Here is a 17,726-nt window from a genome sequence, read left to right on the forward strand (position 1 = left end):
TTTATTAACTCCTTTACAACAAACTAAGGATATTTTCATTTTATGCATGAAAAAAGAAGTAATATCTGTTTAACAAACCAATGAACAAAATTATATATTATGCAAAACTATAAAATACAATACACCAATTTGACATGTTTATGAGGTTTTAGGAATATTTTATATAAAATTGTGTTTTCTATTTAACTTATTGTAGCTACTAAGATTATTTTTGTAATCATGCATGGTGTTTTTTTTTTTAAATCTCACGTACCCCGTGCAGTACCCCAACGTACCCCTAGGGGTCCACGTACCCCCATTTGAGAATCACTGGACTAAATCATCCAAAATTCAATGAAAATGGTGATCAGCAATTGTATATGTTCAAATGTCTACTGTGAAGGATATCATAAAGCCTTAATGCAATCGAATGTAAAACTAAAAAGTTATGATTGATGAAAGTAGTAAATCAGTCAGATTTGACCCGAAGACAACAGGAGGGTTAAGTAAAGGTACATGAGTATTGTCTGCTAAATATATTCAAAAAATAAGGTACTCTCTATGGAAAAAAAGCCTATTTCAGAGTTGTGTTTTTTTAAATCATGGAAATATTATTATTAACTGTAATTAAAAAGTTTCATATTGTAGGTGTGAAAACGTTTATTATATTCTGTTGGCTAGTTACATGTAAAACAAATGCATGTTACATTTTAATATTTTGAGACAATTTTAGACCCAAGGAATAATATTGAAGTTTTTTTCGAGATTGGCATTGTTCCCCTTTTAGTACATTACTTGCAAACTATGATTATATGCAGGGTGCTGTGATAGTTAATGGTGCATTTTATGATGATATTAATTATTTTAACATACAGTATATGCTCACCAGCAGATGGCACTGCATAACCACTCTAGTGCAGAGTGAGCTGTGATTCAAGTCAGTCAGGTATGCTCATGTTATTTTTCACCACAAATCAGTGTTAAAGATGACTGCATGACTACAAATATGGTGCACTGCATTAACACTGTTATTGAACATCACCAGAAAATAAAAAGACAAATGTCTGACGTTTTACCAATTTATTGTTTTGTTAATGTTTGTGCAAGGATAAGAGTTACAAAAATCTACAGACTAGACATGATAATATATCCTGTTCCTATTATACAATGTTATTTATACAAGTATCCTTTAGAAGTATGTATATATTCAATCCAATGTACCTATTACACGTTAAAGATATATTGATCATCCTTATAGGACAGACAACAAACACCACCAACAGTAAACAAGTTCATCTAAACACCCACACAGCCTGAACTGACCATGTGCAATCTAGACAGTATGTAAGCTTGAATGGTACTGATGTGCTATATCCTATTTCTAGTACAACTTCATCAAATGAATACACATAACCTACAAATGCAGCATAGTTCCCTGTACTGTTTATAAGTGCATTAGCCACTTGAATTGTAGGAGAACTTTTTTACTTTTTATTGAGGTAACACAGCTAATCTTTTTATAAAGAGAGATGACTATAATATAAGAACAGTTTATGATTTTCATTTGTATTTCCTTGTATTAATCATATGGGTGGCATGTCTATAATGTCAACGATAATAGTCAATATTCTCTGTGTTACTCTGGCCCTGCAGCCTGGTCTACCTCTGCCATCCACTGACCTATTTCTGAAATTAATGAATGAAGGAAAAATATAGTTTTGGCTGTGATACTGTTCTCCTGTTATCAGGCATAAGACATAGATTTTTGAACAGCTTGCCAGTACTGACGTGCAGCAAACACAAATAATGATCAAATATCAGAGTTACAAAGAGTTTGTAACAGTCGACTGCTGAGAAAATTCGACTGCAGGTCAAACGGGTTACTGATTGGTCAGACTGCAGCCGAGCCATTTTTCTGAGGACAAAGCTGCTTGGAAAGCTTTGATGGAACATTTTCTTTCAAACTTTTTTCTCTCGTAGAAAAACTGTAATCAACAATTTCAAGACAGAAAGGGAGTATATTTTTGATTTAGGTTAAAGACAATATTTTAGTAGCTTGTTTCAAATTATTGTCCTAAATTACTTTGTTGAAATATTTACCAATCCAAGTAACAATTGGTGAGGTCCATGAAAAGCTTTCAGCCCTTTGTACTCAGTGTCCTTGGGTTGGATATGTGTGTGTCGTTGGGGTGTAGCAAGAACTGCTGTCTTCCAGCTTGTTTTTCATACTACCATTGTTTTTTAGGTTTTTAAATATTGGCTCAAATACAGATGTAATTACCTTTAAGCCAGCATGTAGTGGCCATTAGAAGATTTGCTACCTAATGCAACTCTACCCTGGTTTTACCGATGATCCATGCATGGGCTGTGTCTGAAATCACTCTCATATAGAGAACAATACATTGAAATTTCAAACATTTATAAATCAGCATCATAACAGGTGCAGTGCCAAACAGCTGTAATTTTTGCATCTATAAAATATGATGCATTGCATTGTGGTAAATTCATTGATGGTAAAAAAGAGTTAACATGCCATGCACACTACTTTCTTTCCATTATTAAATGTTACTTACAGTAGGTGTACAATGTTCCAGATTTTACAGTAAATGGAGTGATCTCAGAAACAGCCCCGATGTGGCCAAGGAGTCATGGTTTTGATATACTAAAGAAACACCAGCACAGACTGGATGTCTACACAATTAGTGGTGAAACATACCCATAAGTGTTCCCTCATAATGAAACATGAACAAGATTGAAAGTCAAAGCCCACAGCATATTTGTAACCTAATAACTTGAGATGTTTCACTGTCAGATTATAGTAAACAGAAGCGTTTTCCAGTGCATCCCTTTTTTTATCCAGCATGTCTGCTCAGCACAATTGTCTTATTTAAATTCTACTGTAATATTGTTATGCGCTATATCAACTTGTCCACCAACAAGGTAATGTGTTGGCCCAGAGTTTGTCAGAAAGTAGCAGTAGCCGTCCTACACTCTAGAAGATTAGTGGTAAATATTCATCATACAGACAACAAAGTTTGTTTTGCTGTCGAAAAGAGGTGCAGGAGCGTGATGGCAAACACAATCCCTCGGTGTCCAAAGTGTTCTTCAACCACTCGACTTGTGACTGACTGGAACTACATGTTACCTTGTTTGTCTGAGGAAGAGGAGGAAGTGGAAGGTGATGGGGAGGGAGGTTTGGGAAAGACCCTGTCGGTGGGTGTGATGCCCGGGCTGCCCAGACCAGAGGAGCTCGAGCTGCTGGAGCGGTATGGCCCCGCTCCAATCACAGGGGCCGGCCGAACAGGTCTGACAGGCGGGGGCCTTAGAGGGGCACTGGGTCTACGTGCTGCTATAGCAGGTTTAAAAGTGGTCATGGTCTCGGAGGAGGAGCTGCTGCTGCTACGTCGCTGCACTGCATCTGGATCCCTGATCACTATGGTGTGGAGGGGGCTGCCGGGCGGATCCTGCGCCCCCCCGGGGCGTTTGAGGGGCTCCAATGTGTCCAGGACAACGTCAGGGGCATGTTTGGCTACATTCTGTCGCTCCAGCTCACGCAACTCATGGAGGGCAGTATTCATCGTTTTCTCTATGTCCTGAAACATAAGCAGAAGGAGAACATGTTTTGACAATCAGAGAAATACCAAGTAAATAAAACCATGTTAAACCAAAGATGGGAGAGACTTGTTAGCCTTACTTTTAGACTTTTTTATACTTTGATTTACACGCTGACATTTCTGTAAATGGTGTCCTCCTCCAGAATCCAGATGTGTGTGTATAACATTATAAATGTAACAGTGTTTAAAGCACTTTGGAGGATGGATTGCTTCAATTTCAGTTATTACCATGCCCTCAGAGCAGTAATGATTAAAACAGGTAGCAGCAAGTAATTGGCTTTCTTTGTTTGTCCTATTCATAAATAATGTAATCCATATTATAATTTACAGTCAATATCCTTCAGAATAAATGTAAGAATTTCAATATGAATAAAATATTAAACATTAGGTATGGCATAAAAGGACAGCTTTCTTCTTAATGAGGATGTTTGTACAAAATTGCTTTGTAGAAATATGTTTAAGCGTATTCATATTTTAATCATTTGTCTTTTTCAAAGTACAATAACACTCACCTCAGCGAGTGCTTCAGCCTCAAGGGTTTTGTGATCTCCTAAACTCGCGTGCCGAGTGGTGCTGGGTGAAGATCGCTGAGAGTGGCTGTCCAGGAAGGCCTTTCTGTCCGGGTGGTTGATGCAGCCAGCACTGCCAAATGTGGCGAGGCGTCGTTTCTCGGGACTGTCTGCTGGGCCCCTGCTAACCGCTATTTTGTGTGGGCTGCAGGGCCGAGGCAGAACCTTAGGGGGGTGATCTGCAGCTCTGGTGGGGCTCTGACTGTCAGCGCCGTTCCTGTGGTGTGACCCGGAAGCACCATCTGATCGCATCCTCACCCTGAGAAAAAATACATTTTGGTACTTGATCAGTTTGAATCTCTTCTACAGGAATTTAAAATGCTAAACGTAATGTCTGTATGAAGTGTATGCACTGTCTGTAGTGTGTGAGCCCATTGAGTCTTAAAGGTCTCCTATCATGCTATTTTTAGGCATATATTATAGGTCTCAGATATATACAAATATATAAAAAACATGTCTATGAAGTGTTTTGCTCAAAATACCAAACAGATCCCCAATTCTAGCCATGCCTCATATCCGTCTATTTCAGCCCTGTTACTAAAGTGCTGATTCTGGGTATAAAGCTTTATATCATCATGCGGGAGAATTCTACCCAGACACTCAGCTAAATGCTGCCGTGATGAAACGCCATATCATGTTCCAAACCACATCAAGGATTATTTCTGAAACAGTATGGAGCTCAAATGCTTTTTCTCTTGCGGGTTTACCACAAGGTGAGTTCCTTTTTTATTTCCTGCTTTCTTACACGTACTCTCTCCAGCACAGGTTAGCTCTGAGTGTTTGCGATGCTTGCTAATGTAAACACAGACCATATTACACTGAACAAAAATATAAATGCAACACTTTTGTTTTTGCTCCCATTTTTCATGAGATGAACTCAAAGATCTAAAACATTTTCTATATACACAAAATAACCATTTCTCTCAAATATTGTTCACAAATCTGAAAAAATCTGTGATAGTGAGCACTTCTCCTTTGCCGAGATAATCCATCCCACCTCACAGGTGTGGCATATCAAGATGCTGATTAGACAGCATGATTATTGCACAGGTGTGCCTTAGGCTGGCCACAATAAAAGGCCACTCTAAAATGTTCAGTTTTATCACACAGCACAATGGAACAGCAGGAATGTCCACCAGAGCTGTTGCCCGTGAATTGAATGTTCATTTCTCTACCATAAGCCGTCTCCAAAGGCGTTTCATAGAATTTGGCAGTACATCCAACCGGCCTCACAACCGCAGACCACGTGTAACCACACCAGCCCAGGACCTCCACATCCAGCATGTTCACCTCCAAGATCATCTGAGACCAGCCACTCGGACAGCTGCTGCAACAATCGGTTTGCATAACCAAAGAATTTCTGCACAAACTGTCAGAAACCGTCTCAGGGAAGCTCATCTGCATGCTCGTCGTCCTCATCGGGGTCTCGACCTGACTCAGGTTCGTCGTCGTAACCGACTTGAGTGGGAAAATGCTCACATTCGATGGCGTCTGGCACGTTGGAGAGGTGTTCTCTTCACGGATGAATCCCGGTTTTCACTGTTCAGGGCAGATGGCAGACAGCGTGTGTGGCGTCGTGTGGGTGAGCGGTTTTCTGATGTCAATGTTGTGAATCGAGTGGCCCATGGTGGTGGTGGGGTTATGGTATGGGCAGGCGTATGTTATGGACGACGAACACAGATGCATTTTATTGATGGCATTGTGAATGCACAGAGATACCGTGACGAGACCCTGAGGCCCATTGTTGTGCCATTCATCCACGACCATCATTATCTCGGCAAAGGAGAAGTGCTCACTATCACAGATTTTTTCAGATTTGTGAACAATATTTGAGAGAAATGGTTATTTTGTGTATATAGAAAATGTTTTAGATCTTTGAATTCATCTCATGAAAAATGGGAGCAAAAACAAAAGTGTTGCATTTATATTTTTGTTCAGTGTATGTTCAAAACACGTCACGCATTGTTTCCGATAGGGCCATGGGCGTAAAGCCAGCCCACATTTCCGATATTACGTCATATCGGCAGCAAATCTTGATCAGCTCCGTTGTTCCCCCGTTTTTAGAGATTTGGGAAGGAGGAAAAGTTTGTTTTCTGACACTTTGTGAGTTCCCTGACACACCGGGGACACATATTCATGTATAAAAGACATCAAAAAGTGCATTTTGCATGATAGGTCGACTTTAACTAACCTTCCCAGCGCTGCTCCAAAGCGGCGCTCGGGTGTGTGTTCGCATGGAGATTGATGGTCATTTCTGGAAGGGGCTCTCTCATCGTGCTGTAGTCCACCGCTGCCTGCACTATTAGTCCTCTGAATGCTATCTGAGAATGCATCATCCCTGATACAGACCGACAGAAGAATTGATTTGCAATTAATGGCTTCCGTCCTCAGGGATGTTCATTTTCTCAAACGGAAGAACGGAGTCCCTTACAATTAAATTCTTGTCACAAAAACAACACAAAAATGTCACCAGCACAGAAAGCCTCATTCCATTTACAGACATAATTAATCACTTGTCAGTCCCCGGCAGCCACTTTTGACAGAAAGTACATCAATCCTCTTTTTCATTTAGCTTTAATTATGTTACCTGCCCTGTGATGCAGGACTGGTTACCAGGAAAAAGGCTGGAGCAGAATTAAAGGCTTCATTTGTGGAGTGATCAAGTGCTTGTGCTCTTTCCTTGCTGATTACGGAGCATTTATTTGGTTTCCATTGCAACCAGGTTTGTCAAGGAAACAAGACGAATGCAGAAAAACATGGCATTGTATTCACACTGCCCCTTACAAAGGCACTGTTTTTATAACGGTAAGCTTTTTAAACAGCTAGAAAAGACAACAAATTGTGTAAAAACACGAATAGAATAATGCATTTGGGAAAAATAGAGCGCTATAAATAATGAGCAGCCCAAGCAGCCTATGCCCTGCAGCAGAACCAAGGTACTGACTTATCTAAATACATTTTCTGATGCAGTTATATAACTAAAATCTATGTGGGAGCCCTACAGACCAAATGTATCCCACTCACATGTCCTGCACCACAATGTAACGGTGTGGAATCAGCCCGTCCACCCCGTTATGTCGGCCCTCCCACCAGTCCTCAGAGGCTCGCAGGTAGAGCAACAGAGAGGCTCCCTTCTTGAAGGACAGCTCTCTCGGAGTGCGGCCAACGTAGTCAAACTTTGCGATGGCCTCGATCTGCTCCAACTCTGAAATACAAAAACACAAGAAAGTACAACTCAGAGAAATGTGACAGAATCCAGTTTGAGACTACTTCAGCTCTTAAAGGTACGGCTGGTGTCTCTGCAGTGTGACTCACCTTCATCGCTAGTGTTGGGTCCGGTACCATTGTCTACCTCGTCAAGAGCTCCGGGCTCACTGTGGGGGCTTTCACTGAATGGAGAAATATGAAGACAGCGATCCCTCAAATCATATTCAATGTAGCAAATAGATGAATATTAAGCTTTCCGTCATATAGTTTATGAATTATTTTCAATAATTGTTCTTATAACTTAATTTCCAATATATGCAAATGTATTACGACATAAATGGTTATTTTTACATTTTAAAAATACATTTTCATATCAATTATATTTGATAACATTTGTATTGAATTTTATTATACAAAATGTATTTATTTAATCTGTTTCCAATATAAAAGAATAATAGCTGAACAGTTGTTGTTATTATGGCTATGTTTTTTAAATAGTATTGTGCATACTCAAAAAGTACGTTGTTAGGCTGTTAACAACAAATGTTTGCTTAAAAATAGCAGCTTTTATCCAAAGGGCTTCACAATTTGTCTTAAATTCACTCTTTCAAAACACACTCACACTCCTGACTCCTCAGCCGCCCTCTAAACTCTACTGACACATGCTGGAAACCGTGTCTTGCACTTACCAGTACTCTTCCCCTCCAGCCATGCATTTTTCATACACAGGTCCGTCCAACTCACGCTGGCTGGGGAAGATGACCTCATGGTGGATGATAATGGTCTTAATGATCTCGTTAACATGCGCCTGGCAGGACACAGGGTCCTGTTCATCTGGTATTGGCATCAATGTGGGGCCAAAGCAAATGGCGAGGTTGTAGGGGTCCATCATGTTCTCATCACTGTACTGAGAAACACTGGAAAGACAGAAGCAATTAGTATCATTTTCTGAGTGTCACACAAGGGATTTTTTTTTGTGGCAGGACTTACTGATTTAGAAATGAAAACAGGTATCTCATGACGATAATCACAGGCCGCTGAAGAGTCACAACTATCTGCTGGATGTGATGAGCTCTCTCTGCACCGGAGTCCAACTCTGAATATAAAGTAAGAAGCAAAGACAAACAGGAAGCATTAACAGAAAGACAGAACAAATACAACTTTACATCTATGAAATATTTTCCTGGATTTTGACTCACTGGTTGTGGAAATGATGTCCAGGAAACGCTCCTTAGGGAACATCGGGTTTTCCAGCCCCCTGAAGTAGAGCTTGAGAACGCCGGCTATAGAGTTGATGTCATGATCGGCCTGATCATCCACCAGAGGATCCTCTCCTGTAGATATAGCGTATATTAAATACACTCAATCATTCATTACTATCAGTGTCCATGTAACACAGCACTGATGCAGTTTTTTTTATGCGCATCTTAAGTTGGGAGGTTAATATAAACATTGAGAGTGCGTTTTTCTTCCTCATTTATTATTACCCCTAGACGCTGATCTTATGTATAATGCATCTGAAAGGATATGCATGTCCATTACAGGGTTACATGTGACACATGGGCTCTTTATCTGCACTTTGAAGGCCTGTGGAAGAGGCTGTGGCTTTTGAGGTGGACAAAACGCAATTTAAAATCAATCAAGAAAAGATAGCCAGGCACACTGGGACTGACCTCTCTCAAATGCATTTTTAATGTCGTTGACTTCGATCTGGGAGCCTGGAACTCGAAATATACCTTGCTGCTGAAGACCTGTAGACAGATAGACCCGTTAGTGTAAAATGTACAAATGTCCTTCCATTGAATTTACCAGCACATTTAAGGTTTAAGAATAGTAACCAACATTTAAAGCATGAAGGTGTTAAAGGCTATAAACAAGTCTGGAGGATGTATGTTTGTGTCAGGAGGTTAAGCAGGGGAAAGGAGGGGTTTTTGTTTTGTGGAAAGCCAACATATTAACGTAAAATAGGAACCTACCATACAGATTGATGTATCGAACACAGCTCTCAACCACCGCTGGTATAGACTGGCCGGAGTCCTACCAGGCAGATTGAAAATGATTAATATTGGAGGCACATAAACAGAAAACTATGAATAATAACATATAAGTTATGCTGGCAGGACGTTATAACTAGAAGCTTGAGGCAGCCCCCAAGTCAATTAACTTCAAAAATAATGAAAGAACATTGTTAATCATTCAATGTTTTTATAACCCTTTTTATGAAACCCATGTCTTCAATACATTATAAACCTATATCATAATTCTTTATAACAATAATCAGCATTTAATAATGACCCATAAGGTCATAACATCATAATATATTTTTCCTCCCCAGGCTGAGGAGGTTCAAAATGGACTCCAGGATACTCTGCAACTTCTACAGGTGCACCATAGAGAGTATCCTGACTGGCTGCATCACGGCCTGGTACGGCAGCTGCACCGCCCTCAATCGTAAGGCTTTACAGAGGGTGGTGAAAACTGCACAGAACATCACCAGGACGGAGCTGCCATCCATGGAGGACCTTTACTCCCAGCGGTTCAGGAAGAAAGCCCTCAGGATTATAAAAGACCCCCATCACCCCAGCCACAAACTGTTCTGTCTGCTGCCGTCCGGCAGGCGTTACCGCAGCATCCGGACAAAAACCACCAGATTCAGAGACAGCTTCATCCCGCAGGAAATAAGACTGTTAAACAACTGAACTGCTGAAACAACATCCATAACATTCATCTGCAACTTAGGAATTATTTATCTATTTATTTAATATATCATTCCAATAGCTTGCATAATAGACTATTATTTCACTATTTCACTTTTTTTTAAACTATTTTTCTTTTTGTATTTACTTTTTAATATTTACTTGCACTATATTTTTCTGTTTATCTGTATTATTGTGTTGCACTGTTGGAGAAGCCTGTGACCTAATATTTTCATCGACATAACTACTCTGTAGCTATGTTCGTATGACAAATAAAGAACCTTGGAACATAATACTTCATAATTGCTGCTAGGATCATATTGTAATATAATTATCTTAGTCGTAATGCAATATACTGTTTTTATAATGCTGTATAATGATTCAACACATTTAAGTACTTTAGTAATGTGTTTTAGAAATGGTTTTAAAAAACTAAATGTATGAGTGTGACCCAAAACTCATAAATTATGATATTGGACATCATAAGTAATTTGACATTTTAAGCATTATTATTAATATCTATAGGAAACTATGATTATATTGTGTTATATCGGATTAGAACGCATAACAAAGAAGTATGTTTATAATGCATTACAGACATGGGCGTCATTAAAAAAGTGTTCCCAATGTTGGTTAGCAACTGATGTTAAGTGTGTAGAACAAAAATAAGCAGAGCCAAATTGTGTTAGTATTTCCACCACCATATGCAACTAATACTTAAGTATTATCACAGAATGTTTCTGAAACAAAGTGCGATCGTCCCGCTGTGAGAGTACCTGACTCCTGGCACGGACATTCCTTCTTCCCCTGGGCAGAGAGCAGAAAGGCAGGAACAGAGGAAGAGAGGCAACAAGAACCACAACAGGTTAGTGAGAGAAGCAGACTGTACCAAGAGAGAAAAAGAGGAGGCCTGGCCGAAATTAGCCAAAGCTTCAGTGCCTTGTTGGGTGTGAAACATGGGCACATGGCACGGCACGGCGGGGGGGGGGGGTGTAGGAAGAAGGGAGCTACTTTTTAAGTTGTACTGCTCTTATGTTGTAAATGCACACTCAGTCTTTCCTGCCTGTGTTTGATTGAGCTTTTGAATAGTTGTTTCCATGTGTTTATTTGCATAGCCTGACAGAGTGATGGTGCTGGTACATGGCCAACTGGCATACATTAAGCCATATACATGTCTGGATGCTGGGGAACACAGGAGAAAATATGTAAAAAAGCAGACCCAGCACCAGTGCAATGCTCATTAAATCAAACCACAGAATTAGTTTGATTGGTTTTCACCTCAGCCTGTCTTTCCTGCAGACTGTGGACACAAGGCAAGGAGCAAGAGGAAAGTCAGTGCATGAGTGAGCCAACATTTGGGTGAAAGAGTGGGCAAAAGAAAAGGACCCCCCCCCCCAAAGGACCGCTAGCGAGACAGCTGAGCTCGTGGAGAGACAAAGAGCACAGATGGGCTAATACCTGAATGAAGGCCTCCATATTGCCGTTAAACAGCTTACGGTAAAAAACGGAGCGAGGTCTAGACTTCCGCATTCTCGAGGGTTTGGGGGGAAGAGAGGGGGGCCTGGGGAGATGGTGGTGGGTCACGGTTGGTACAGGGTAAATATGAATGCTAATGCAACTGGTACAGCCATACAAATACAGACAACTTTCTCCAACATGTTTTGGTGTTTTAACCACAGTTATTCTTACATTCATGAACACATTTGATATCAAACTATATTTGAGCTAAATATTCAGCTAAAGCCACCAATCGCTTAGATAAGGTTAGTCGTTTCATCACTTGGTGAAAAAGATCACACGTGGTTCATCCTGCTCGTGATCTTTATGCTTAAGATATGATCTGTAAGTGGAAGCTTTTTGTGATTTAAAATTCACAAGGCGGTACTGATATTCTAATTTTCTCTTGGCAAGAAAGTTAAAAAGAATATTTCCCCAATCGTCAAACTTATTTTTTTTCAAATGACCTTAGAAAGAGCTGCTGTACCACATTTTATTAAAGTCATGGATAATGACTACAGGAAAACGTTTGACAAAAAATGTAATGAGAAAGATTTGACTTTTTAACGGATGTACTTTTGTTTAAAATAGGTAGAATTCAAACACTTGAATTCAAGTAGTCTTGTGCTTGGCTCGTCAATAATTGTTAATTCCCTGCTCAACACCTTGTTTAAAAATAGAAAAGCAGGACATGATTCATCTCACTGGCATTTATATTTTATGTTTTTATCGATTCAATCTGAGAAGAACAAATCAGCCCTGTCTTCTCTGATAACGATCAAACCCTTTGTTTGAAAAAATAAGAGAGAAGTTGAGAACACACTCATATTCCCACACTGTGATCTCATCCAGGGACACAGGAAGCATTTCACACATCATCGCCTACTTTATTTGCACTCTTGTCACTGGACAGCTTACCTTGTTGTCCCATAATCAGCCCTTTCCCCTACAAAGAAAAACAAGAGAGAGAAAGAGACAACATTAGTATACGCTAGTTTTACAATCACAGAAGTTCGCTGTACGGTTGAGTGCTGGCCGACTATGCAAGGCTGGCAGATGGAGACGGAAAGGGGTGTTGATGAGAAACCGGGCATCTATTCAGGCAGGCTCAATGGGGTGAGCGCCATGGCTGCATTTGACTCCCCGCCAGGCAGTAGTCATTCAGCGGTTGCCCTAGAAACGGCACCAGAGCCCCAGAAGGGGATAGCTTGGCTACACGCTCTGCAAAGTGAAAATGTTTCCAGGGGCAACAAGAGTGGGAGGTTTGTGAGAGCTGATCTGTACAGTGTGAAGATTTCATGATATCAGCAACACATTTGTCTCATCGTACGCTGATTAGTCAATTAACAAATGTTTGTTCGCGGATCAGGTCATGTGTGAAGCAGCTTCGACACAATTACATTTTATGTCAAACCCATAGGAGCAGTTTGAATTAGAAACACAATGACATGGAACATTTTCATGCATTCTTCTGGCAGAGGATAAACTGTATAGCAAGGAATATCCTTCAAATACAATAACTAGTCCTAGCTGTTTCTGTGTGTCTACAATGTGCCATTTATTTGACAGCCTGATATTTTTTGGAACTAAAAGAGGACAAAACAGTCAAGCTGTCGAGTGAATGACACCCTCAGTATACCAAAATGTTGTATTGAATTTCTTAAATTACATTTCTTTTGATTTAAAGCAGATGGAAGATTGATGTAGCAACACGTTGACACAACAAGATATACTTCCTTATTTAAACATTTGACTGAATAAAAAAATATTGAAGGCATGACATGTCATAACATTTAAGCACAATCAGTCTGACCAGGAAATCTAGCTGGGTTTTTTGGCCAATAGCCCCGTTTAGGTCTCAAAACTGTCAAGCTGTCAAGGAAATGACTAATTCATTATATTTATAACATAATGTTGTATTCTATTTCCAAAAATATGGAACGAACTCCAGATAAATAACGTAGTAGTGAAATATTACTGACCTATGTGGTTTTATGGTACATTTCTTTACCCCATTATTTTTTAAAGCTTTAATCTCGCCTTATTTAGACAGATAAAGGGTCGGCAACTTATCACTAAAGTTACAATAAAAGATAAACCCCAAACTATTACCACCACTCTCCACTCCGCTAATAAGTCTCACCTTCTCCGAGCGTCTGCTTCAGAAGGTCATGCTTAGCCTGCAGTTTGATGATCAGATTGCTGCCATTCAGGAACTCCTTATATTTCTGTTGATGACATAAAGATAAATAGCCGCAAGGTACATTCTTGTCACATGGTATGTTCTCTATGATGCCGTGCCTTTGTGCCCTTATTTGTCCGAGAACTCACAGTGAAGTAGAAGCCCTCAGTCTCGTGCTGATTGGCTCGTCTCTTCACAATGTTTGCCTTGCTCATGTAGGAGTCAGAGGAAGCCGATTTGACCGACTCAGTGGATTGGCTGTGCGAGAAGGCCTCTGACACATCAAAGTCCTCCACTGTGAGCATGTCCTGAAGGGTCTGCATGGTGGCGTCCAGAGTCTTCCTCACCTGACACACACAGCATGAAACATGTGACTTTAATTCAACAAAGTATGAATTTGCGATTACATTAATTAGATGTGCTGTACGAACAAAAGCAACAGGAATATTATAATTATATATAATGTACATGCTTCAGATACAGTACAGCTGTTCAAAGAAGATGAATATCAGCACAATGTAAACCTTAGATTAGACAACTGCAGGCCCTTTCCACAGAAGTTTGACTGACAGTAATTAGCTACCTAGCATGAGGCTACGTGACATGAAAGATTAACTATGTGAGGCAGACAGGGAGGCAGTGTGCATTTCCATATTCATAACAGACAGGCACTGACATGCATACACACCCAGATGACCTTTAAACAGGCCTGAGTCACCGTGGCCTTGGTGACTCCAGGAGAGCATGCCAGGGAGCATGCTCGCCGCTTAGTGTCAGACTAAAGATGAACATAAATGCAGGGTGACTGCTGAGGACTAGTTGTTTGCTGTTACATGTTAGTGGACAGTGGTAAAGATGAGAGGCTGCCAATCCCGTTTTAAACAACGTAAAGCTAACGAAGGTAACGCTTCGGGTGCTTTAAGTAAGACAAACAGTAATTCACTATAATGATGTCCAATACGGGTTCATACTTGTATCTTGGGTTGGTACTAGAGCATTTTTACGTGCTAAAGTGATAAAAAAAACAAAAAACGTTTTTTTAAAGCTGCATTCGTTTTAACATTCTGTTTTAGTCTCTTTAACTTCCGCTCCCGAAAAGGTAAATCTGATCTGATCTGATTGGACAAGGTCTTCTTTGTCTGCACCCCACTTATAGTATATATATATATATATATAATATATATATATTTAACGAAGTCTTGGTTTAAGGGCTATTTTCTCAAAACAGCTACAGTATGTGCATTTCTCTGTGGATTATCCATTGTGATAGTGTCACAGTGTTCCCAGCTCCTAGACCTGCTTTAAAATAAGACATATAATTATTTTTTAAATATAAAACCTTTAACATGATAGAAATGATATGCCTTATAGAGAAACAGCTTTTCAAATAACTGTGACATTCTCTTTTTGACTGAGAGATGAATATGAGGATTAAACCACTCGGGTATGGTAAATATGAGGCTACCACAATCAGGCAGCTTCCTTAACTTTCAATGTCACACCGTTCATACGAAACGTTCAATTATTTATTACAGGTTTGTAAAAACTATTTTTCAAAGACTTCAAAACATGTCAAGTTTGTGTTAGCAGATATTAAAGAGATCTTAGCAGACGGCTTCCTGTGCGTTTTATTTGATTGAAAGTGGATAAGACATTCATTTCCTGCCAGAATATTTTTGCAATAACCTGGTGATATGCAATGGCCTCTGTTTTTAAATGTCTAAGACTATTATGTGCACACCATGTTACTCTACACTACAGCATACAAGGTTTGTCTTTTAATGTTTCTCACCAACTTTCAAGATCTTCTTGCTTAAACCAATTATCTTTGATATTAACTCCTAGTAAACATCTTTGTGCTTTTGCAGCTGGGGCAAAAGAAGGTTCTTTGTTGTCCAACATCATATTTTTTTCTTCATCTCCAACACCTTGCCAAATTTAAAATTAATATATTTTATATATATAAAAATACAAACTGTGTAAACATTGTTATAACCATAAAGGTTTTCCCCAATGTTTTTTAGTACAAAAGCCCACAAAGCCTACAACTTTCATCATACAATTGTCAGCATTTTACTAAACGAAAAATGTAACATTCAGGGTAAAAGAGCGGATGTGTTATTTCATAATGCCAAAGCAACATATTTAATGCGTTTGGCTATTGTTTAGGACCTCATCTACAAGCTTAATGGATCACAAGATGACGTGTCAAGACCTGGCTAGTCTATCACCCCAGCCTAAAAATGTCCTAGAGGAAATATTTTACTGACTGTATGTCAGTACATATGACTCGGCAGAGAATAACATTATTGTGTTTAGCATGCTTGCAGAAAGCTTGCTTGCAAAGAAACACGGACACTAACTACCTTCAGCCCTCTGACACTTGTGCGCACTCTCACCTCTTCATTTTCTATCCTCAGTGTGGCGAGGCGAGATTGCAGCTGGTGGTAGCGCATCAACAGCTCTGTTTGGACAGGCTGCTGTGCACTCACCTGACACACCTGGGATTAAGAAAGAAAGGAAGTTTACCAAGAGGATTTAACACAGAGAACATCAAACAGGATGAGAGGCACTTTATGTCAAAGACTAAGACCTTCAAAACAAACCATTCTTGTATCTTTTTCCCTAGTGACTCACCTCGTCCCCCATGTGTGGCTGGTAGTCAAAGCGTGCTGGAGGACAGAAAATCTGGCTGTGTGTGTCCATACACTTCAGCTTGTCTCCTCTGTTGTCCATGGCATCTACCGATCCTTCCAGCAAGTCCAGACCTTCGTGGCGTGAAGTCTCCAGACTATACTCCGCGGACAGGTAGGTTCTCAAGGTGCGTGCCAGGCTTGCATGGAAACCTAGGTCGCAGCACTGAGAACAAAAAGTAAACTAATAACTAGGTCTGCCACTATTTTTAAGTTTCATAATTTGTCTGATCTACAAAAAAGAAAAAAAAGAAATCCCAGTTTCTGAATTCCAAGGTGATGTTTTTAGAAAAATCCATCTGCCGTCCAAAACCCAAAGATATTCAGTTTAATAAGATAAATGAAAGAGAAAAGCTGTCTAAATAGCATTTTATTGATTTTTTTAATTAAATTAATTTGAATGGTTAATAGTTTATCAAAATTGTTGGCGATTCTTTTTCTGTCGATCCACTATTTAATAAGTCAACTCATCATTCAAGCACAATCAGTAGTTACAAACAAATCAGAGGCATAGAGCTAACATGAGAACCAAGAAGTAAACAACAAATAACTAGGTCTGCCACTAATTTTAAGTATCATAATTTGTCTGATCAACAATAAAAATCTGAAAACTGTCCATCCCAAATCTCTGAAGTCCATGGTGATGTCTTTAAATGTTTATTTTCTGCCATCCAAAACCCAAAGATATTAAGTTTAAAAAATCTTTCATATGTCTGTATGCAATTTTTGATTTGGTTAATAAATTATCAAAATGTTTCATCAACTCATCATTCAAGCACTATCATTAGCTACAAACCAATCAAAGGCATAGAGCTAACACAAGAAACTCTGTGACTAAAAGGAAGTTCTGCATTTTTGGTTCAGGCAATTACTGATTACTTACATCTATCATGTCCGAGACATCATGGATGTAGTATTTGGCCACCAGGGCATTGGTAGCTGCCAGATTGAGAAGATAGTCGTTCCGGGCCTTTGTGCATTTCAGCTTGTTTTCAGAGTACTTTGCTTGTCTCTGGGGGGGGGGGGAGGAGAGAGAGTCACATTAATGCCAGGATGTAAAATGGATTCCTAATGCACTAAAATAATGGACTACTAAATCAATCTGATTTAATCTTATAAATGCATCTATTACTTTCACAATGTATAGACGGGCGCCTTGGTGCTTTAAATGCATTATCCAATGTCATTTGTGCAAATTGGGAAATTCATTACAAATGCATTTGACCTTAAATACACTACCTGTAAAGTAAAACATATTTTATCATGTATATTACAGTCAACCAAAACAG

The 17,726-nt window shown here is 39.5% G+C and overlaps 1 protein-coding gene across 4 annotated transcripts in view; it reads right to left on the minus strand.

Annotated features, from left to right (window-relative positions):
* Nucleotides 1–1,044: 1,044 nt before the first annotated feature.
* The window catches only part of LOC117548078 (SLIT-ROBO Rho GTPase-activating protein 3-like), a 53,964-nt gene continuing 37,282 nt past the window's right edge, over nucleotides 1,045–17,726 (minus strand). For 2 of the 4 annotated variants that reach the window (XM_034219075.1, XM_034219078.1), the window contains exons 6-22: nucleotides 17,321–17,449; nucleotides 16,382–16,603; nucleotides 16,144–16,245; nucleotides 13,894–14,091; nucleotides 13,706–13,790; nucleotides 12,481–12,508; nucleotides 10,842–10,872; nucleotides 9,346–9,406; nucleotides 9,043–9,120; nucleotides 8,569–8,703; nucleotides 8,360–8,465; nucleotides 8,059–8,286; nucleotides 7,478–7,551; nucleotides 7,187–7,367; nucleotides 6,354–6,500; nucleotides 4,106–4,421; nucleotides 1,045–3,572 (exon numbers count right to left, since the gene is read on the minus strand). In XM_034219075.1, coding sequence (XP_034074966.1) covers nucleotides 3,114–3,572; nucleotides 4,106–4,421; nucleotides 6,354–6,500; nucleotides 7,187–7,367; nucleotides 7,478–7,551; nucleotides 8,059–8,286; nucleotides 8,360–8,465; nucleotides 8,569–8,703; nucleotides 9,043–9,120; nucleotides 9,346–9,406; nucleotides 10,842–10,872; nucleotides 12,481–12,508; nucleotides 13,706–13,790; nucleotides 13,894–14,091; nucleotides 16,144–16,245; nucleotides 16,382–16,603; nucleotides 17,321–17,449 — 2,580 coding nt within the window. In that variant the 3' untranslated portion in view covers nucleotides 1,045–3,113. Of the gene's footprint in view, nucleotides 3,573–4,105; nucleotides 4,422–6,353; nucleotides 6,501–7,186; nucleotides 7,368–7,477; nucleotides 7,552–8,058; nucleotides 8,287–8,359; nucleotides 8,466–8,568; nucleotides 8,704–9,042; nucleotides 9,121–9,345; nucleotides 9,407–10,841; nucleotides 10,873–11,523; nucleotides 11,627–12,480; nucleotides 12,509–13,705; nucleotides 13,791–13,893; nucleotides 14,092–16,143; nucleotides 16,246–16,381; nucleotides 16,604–17,320; nucleotides 17,450–17,726 lie in introns of all 4 variants that reach the window. The other 2 variants (XM_034219074.1, XM_034219076.1) reach the window with 1 other exon arrangement.

This window comes from Gymnodraco acuticeps, unplaced genomic scaffold (genome assembly GCF_902827175.1).
Source record: "Gymnodraco acuticeps unplaced genomic scaffold, fGymAcu1.1, whole genome shotgun sequence".
Lineage (NCBI taxonomy): Eukaryota > Metazoa > Chordata > Actinopteri > Perciformes > Bathydraconidae > Gymnodraco > Gymnodraco acuticeps.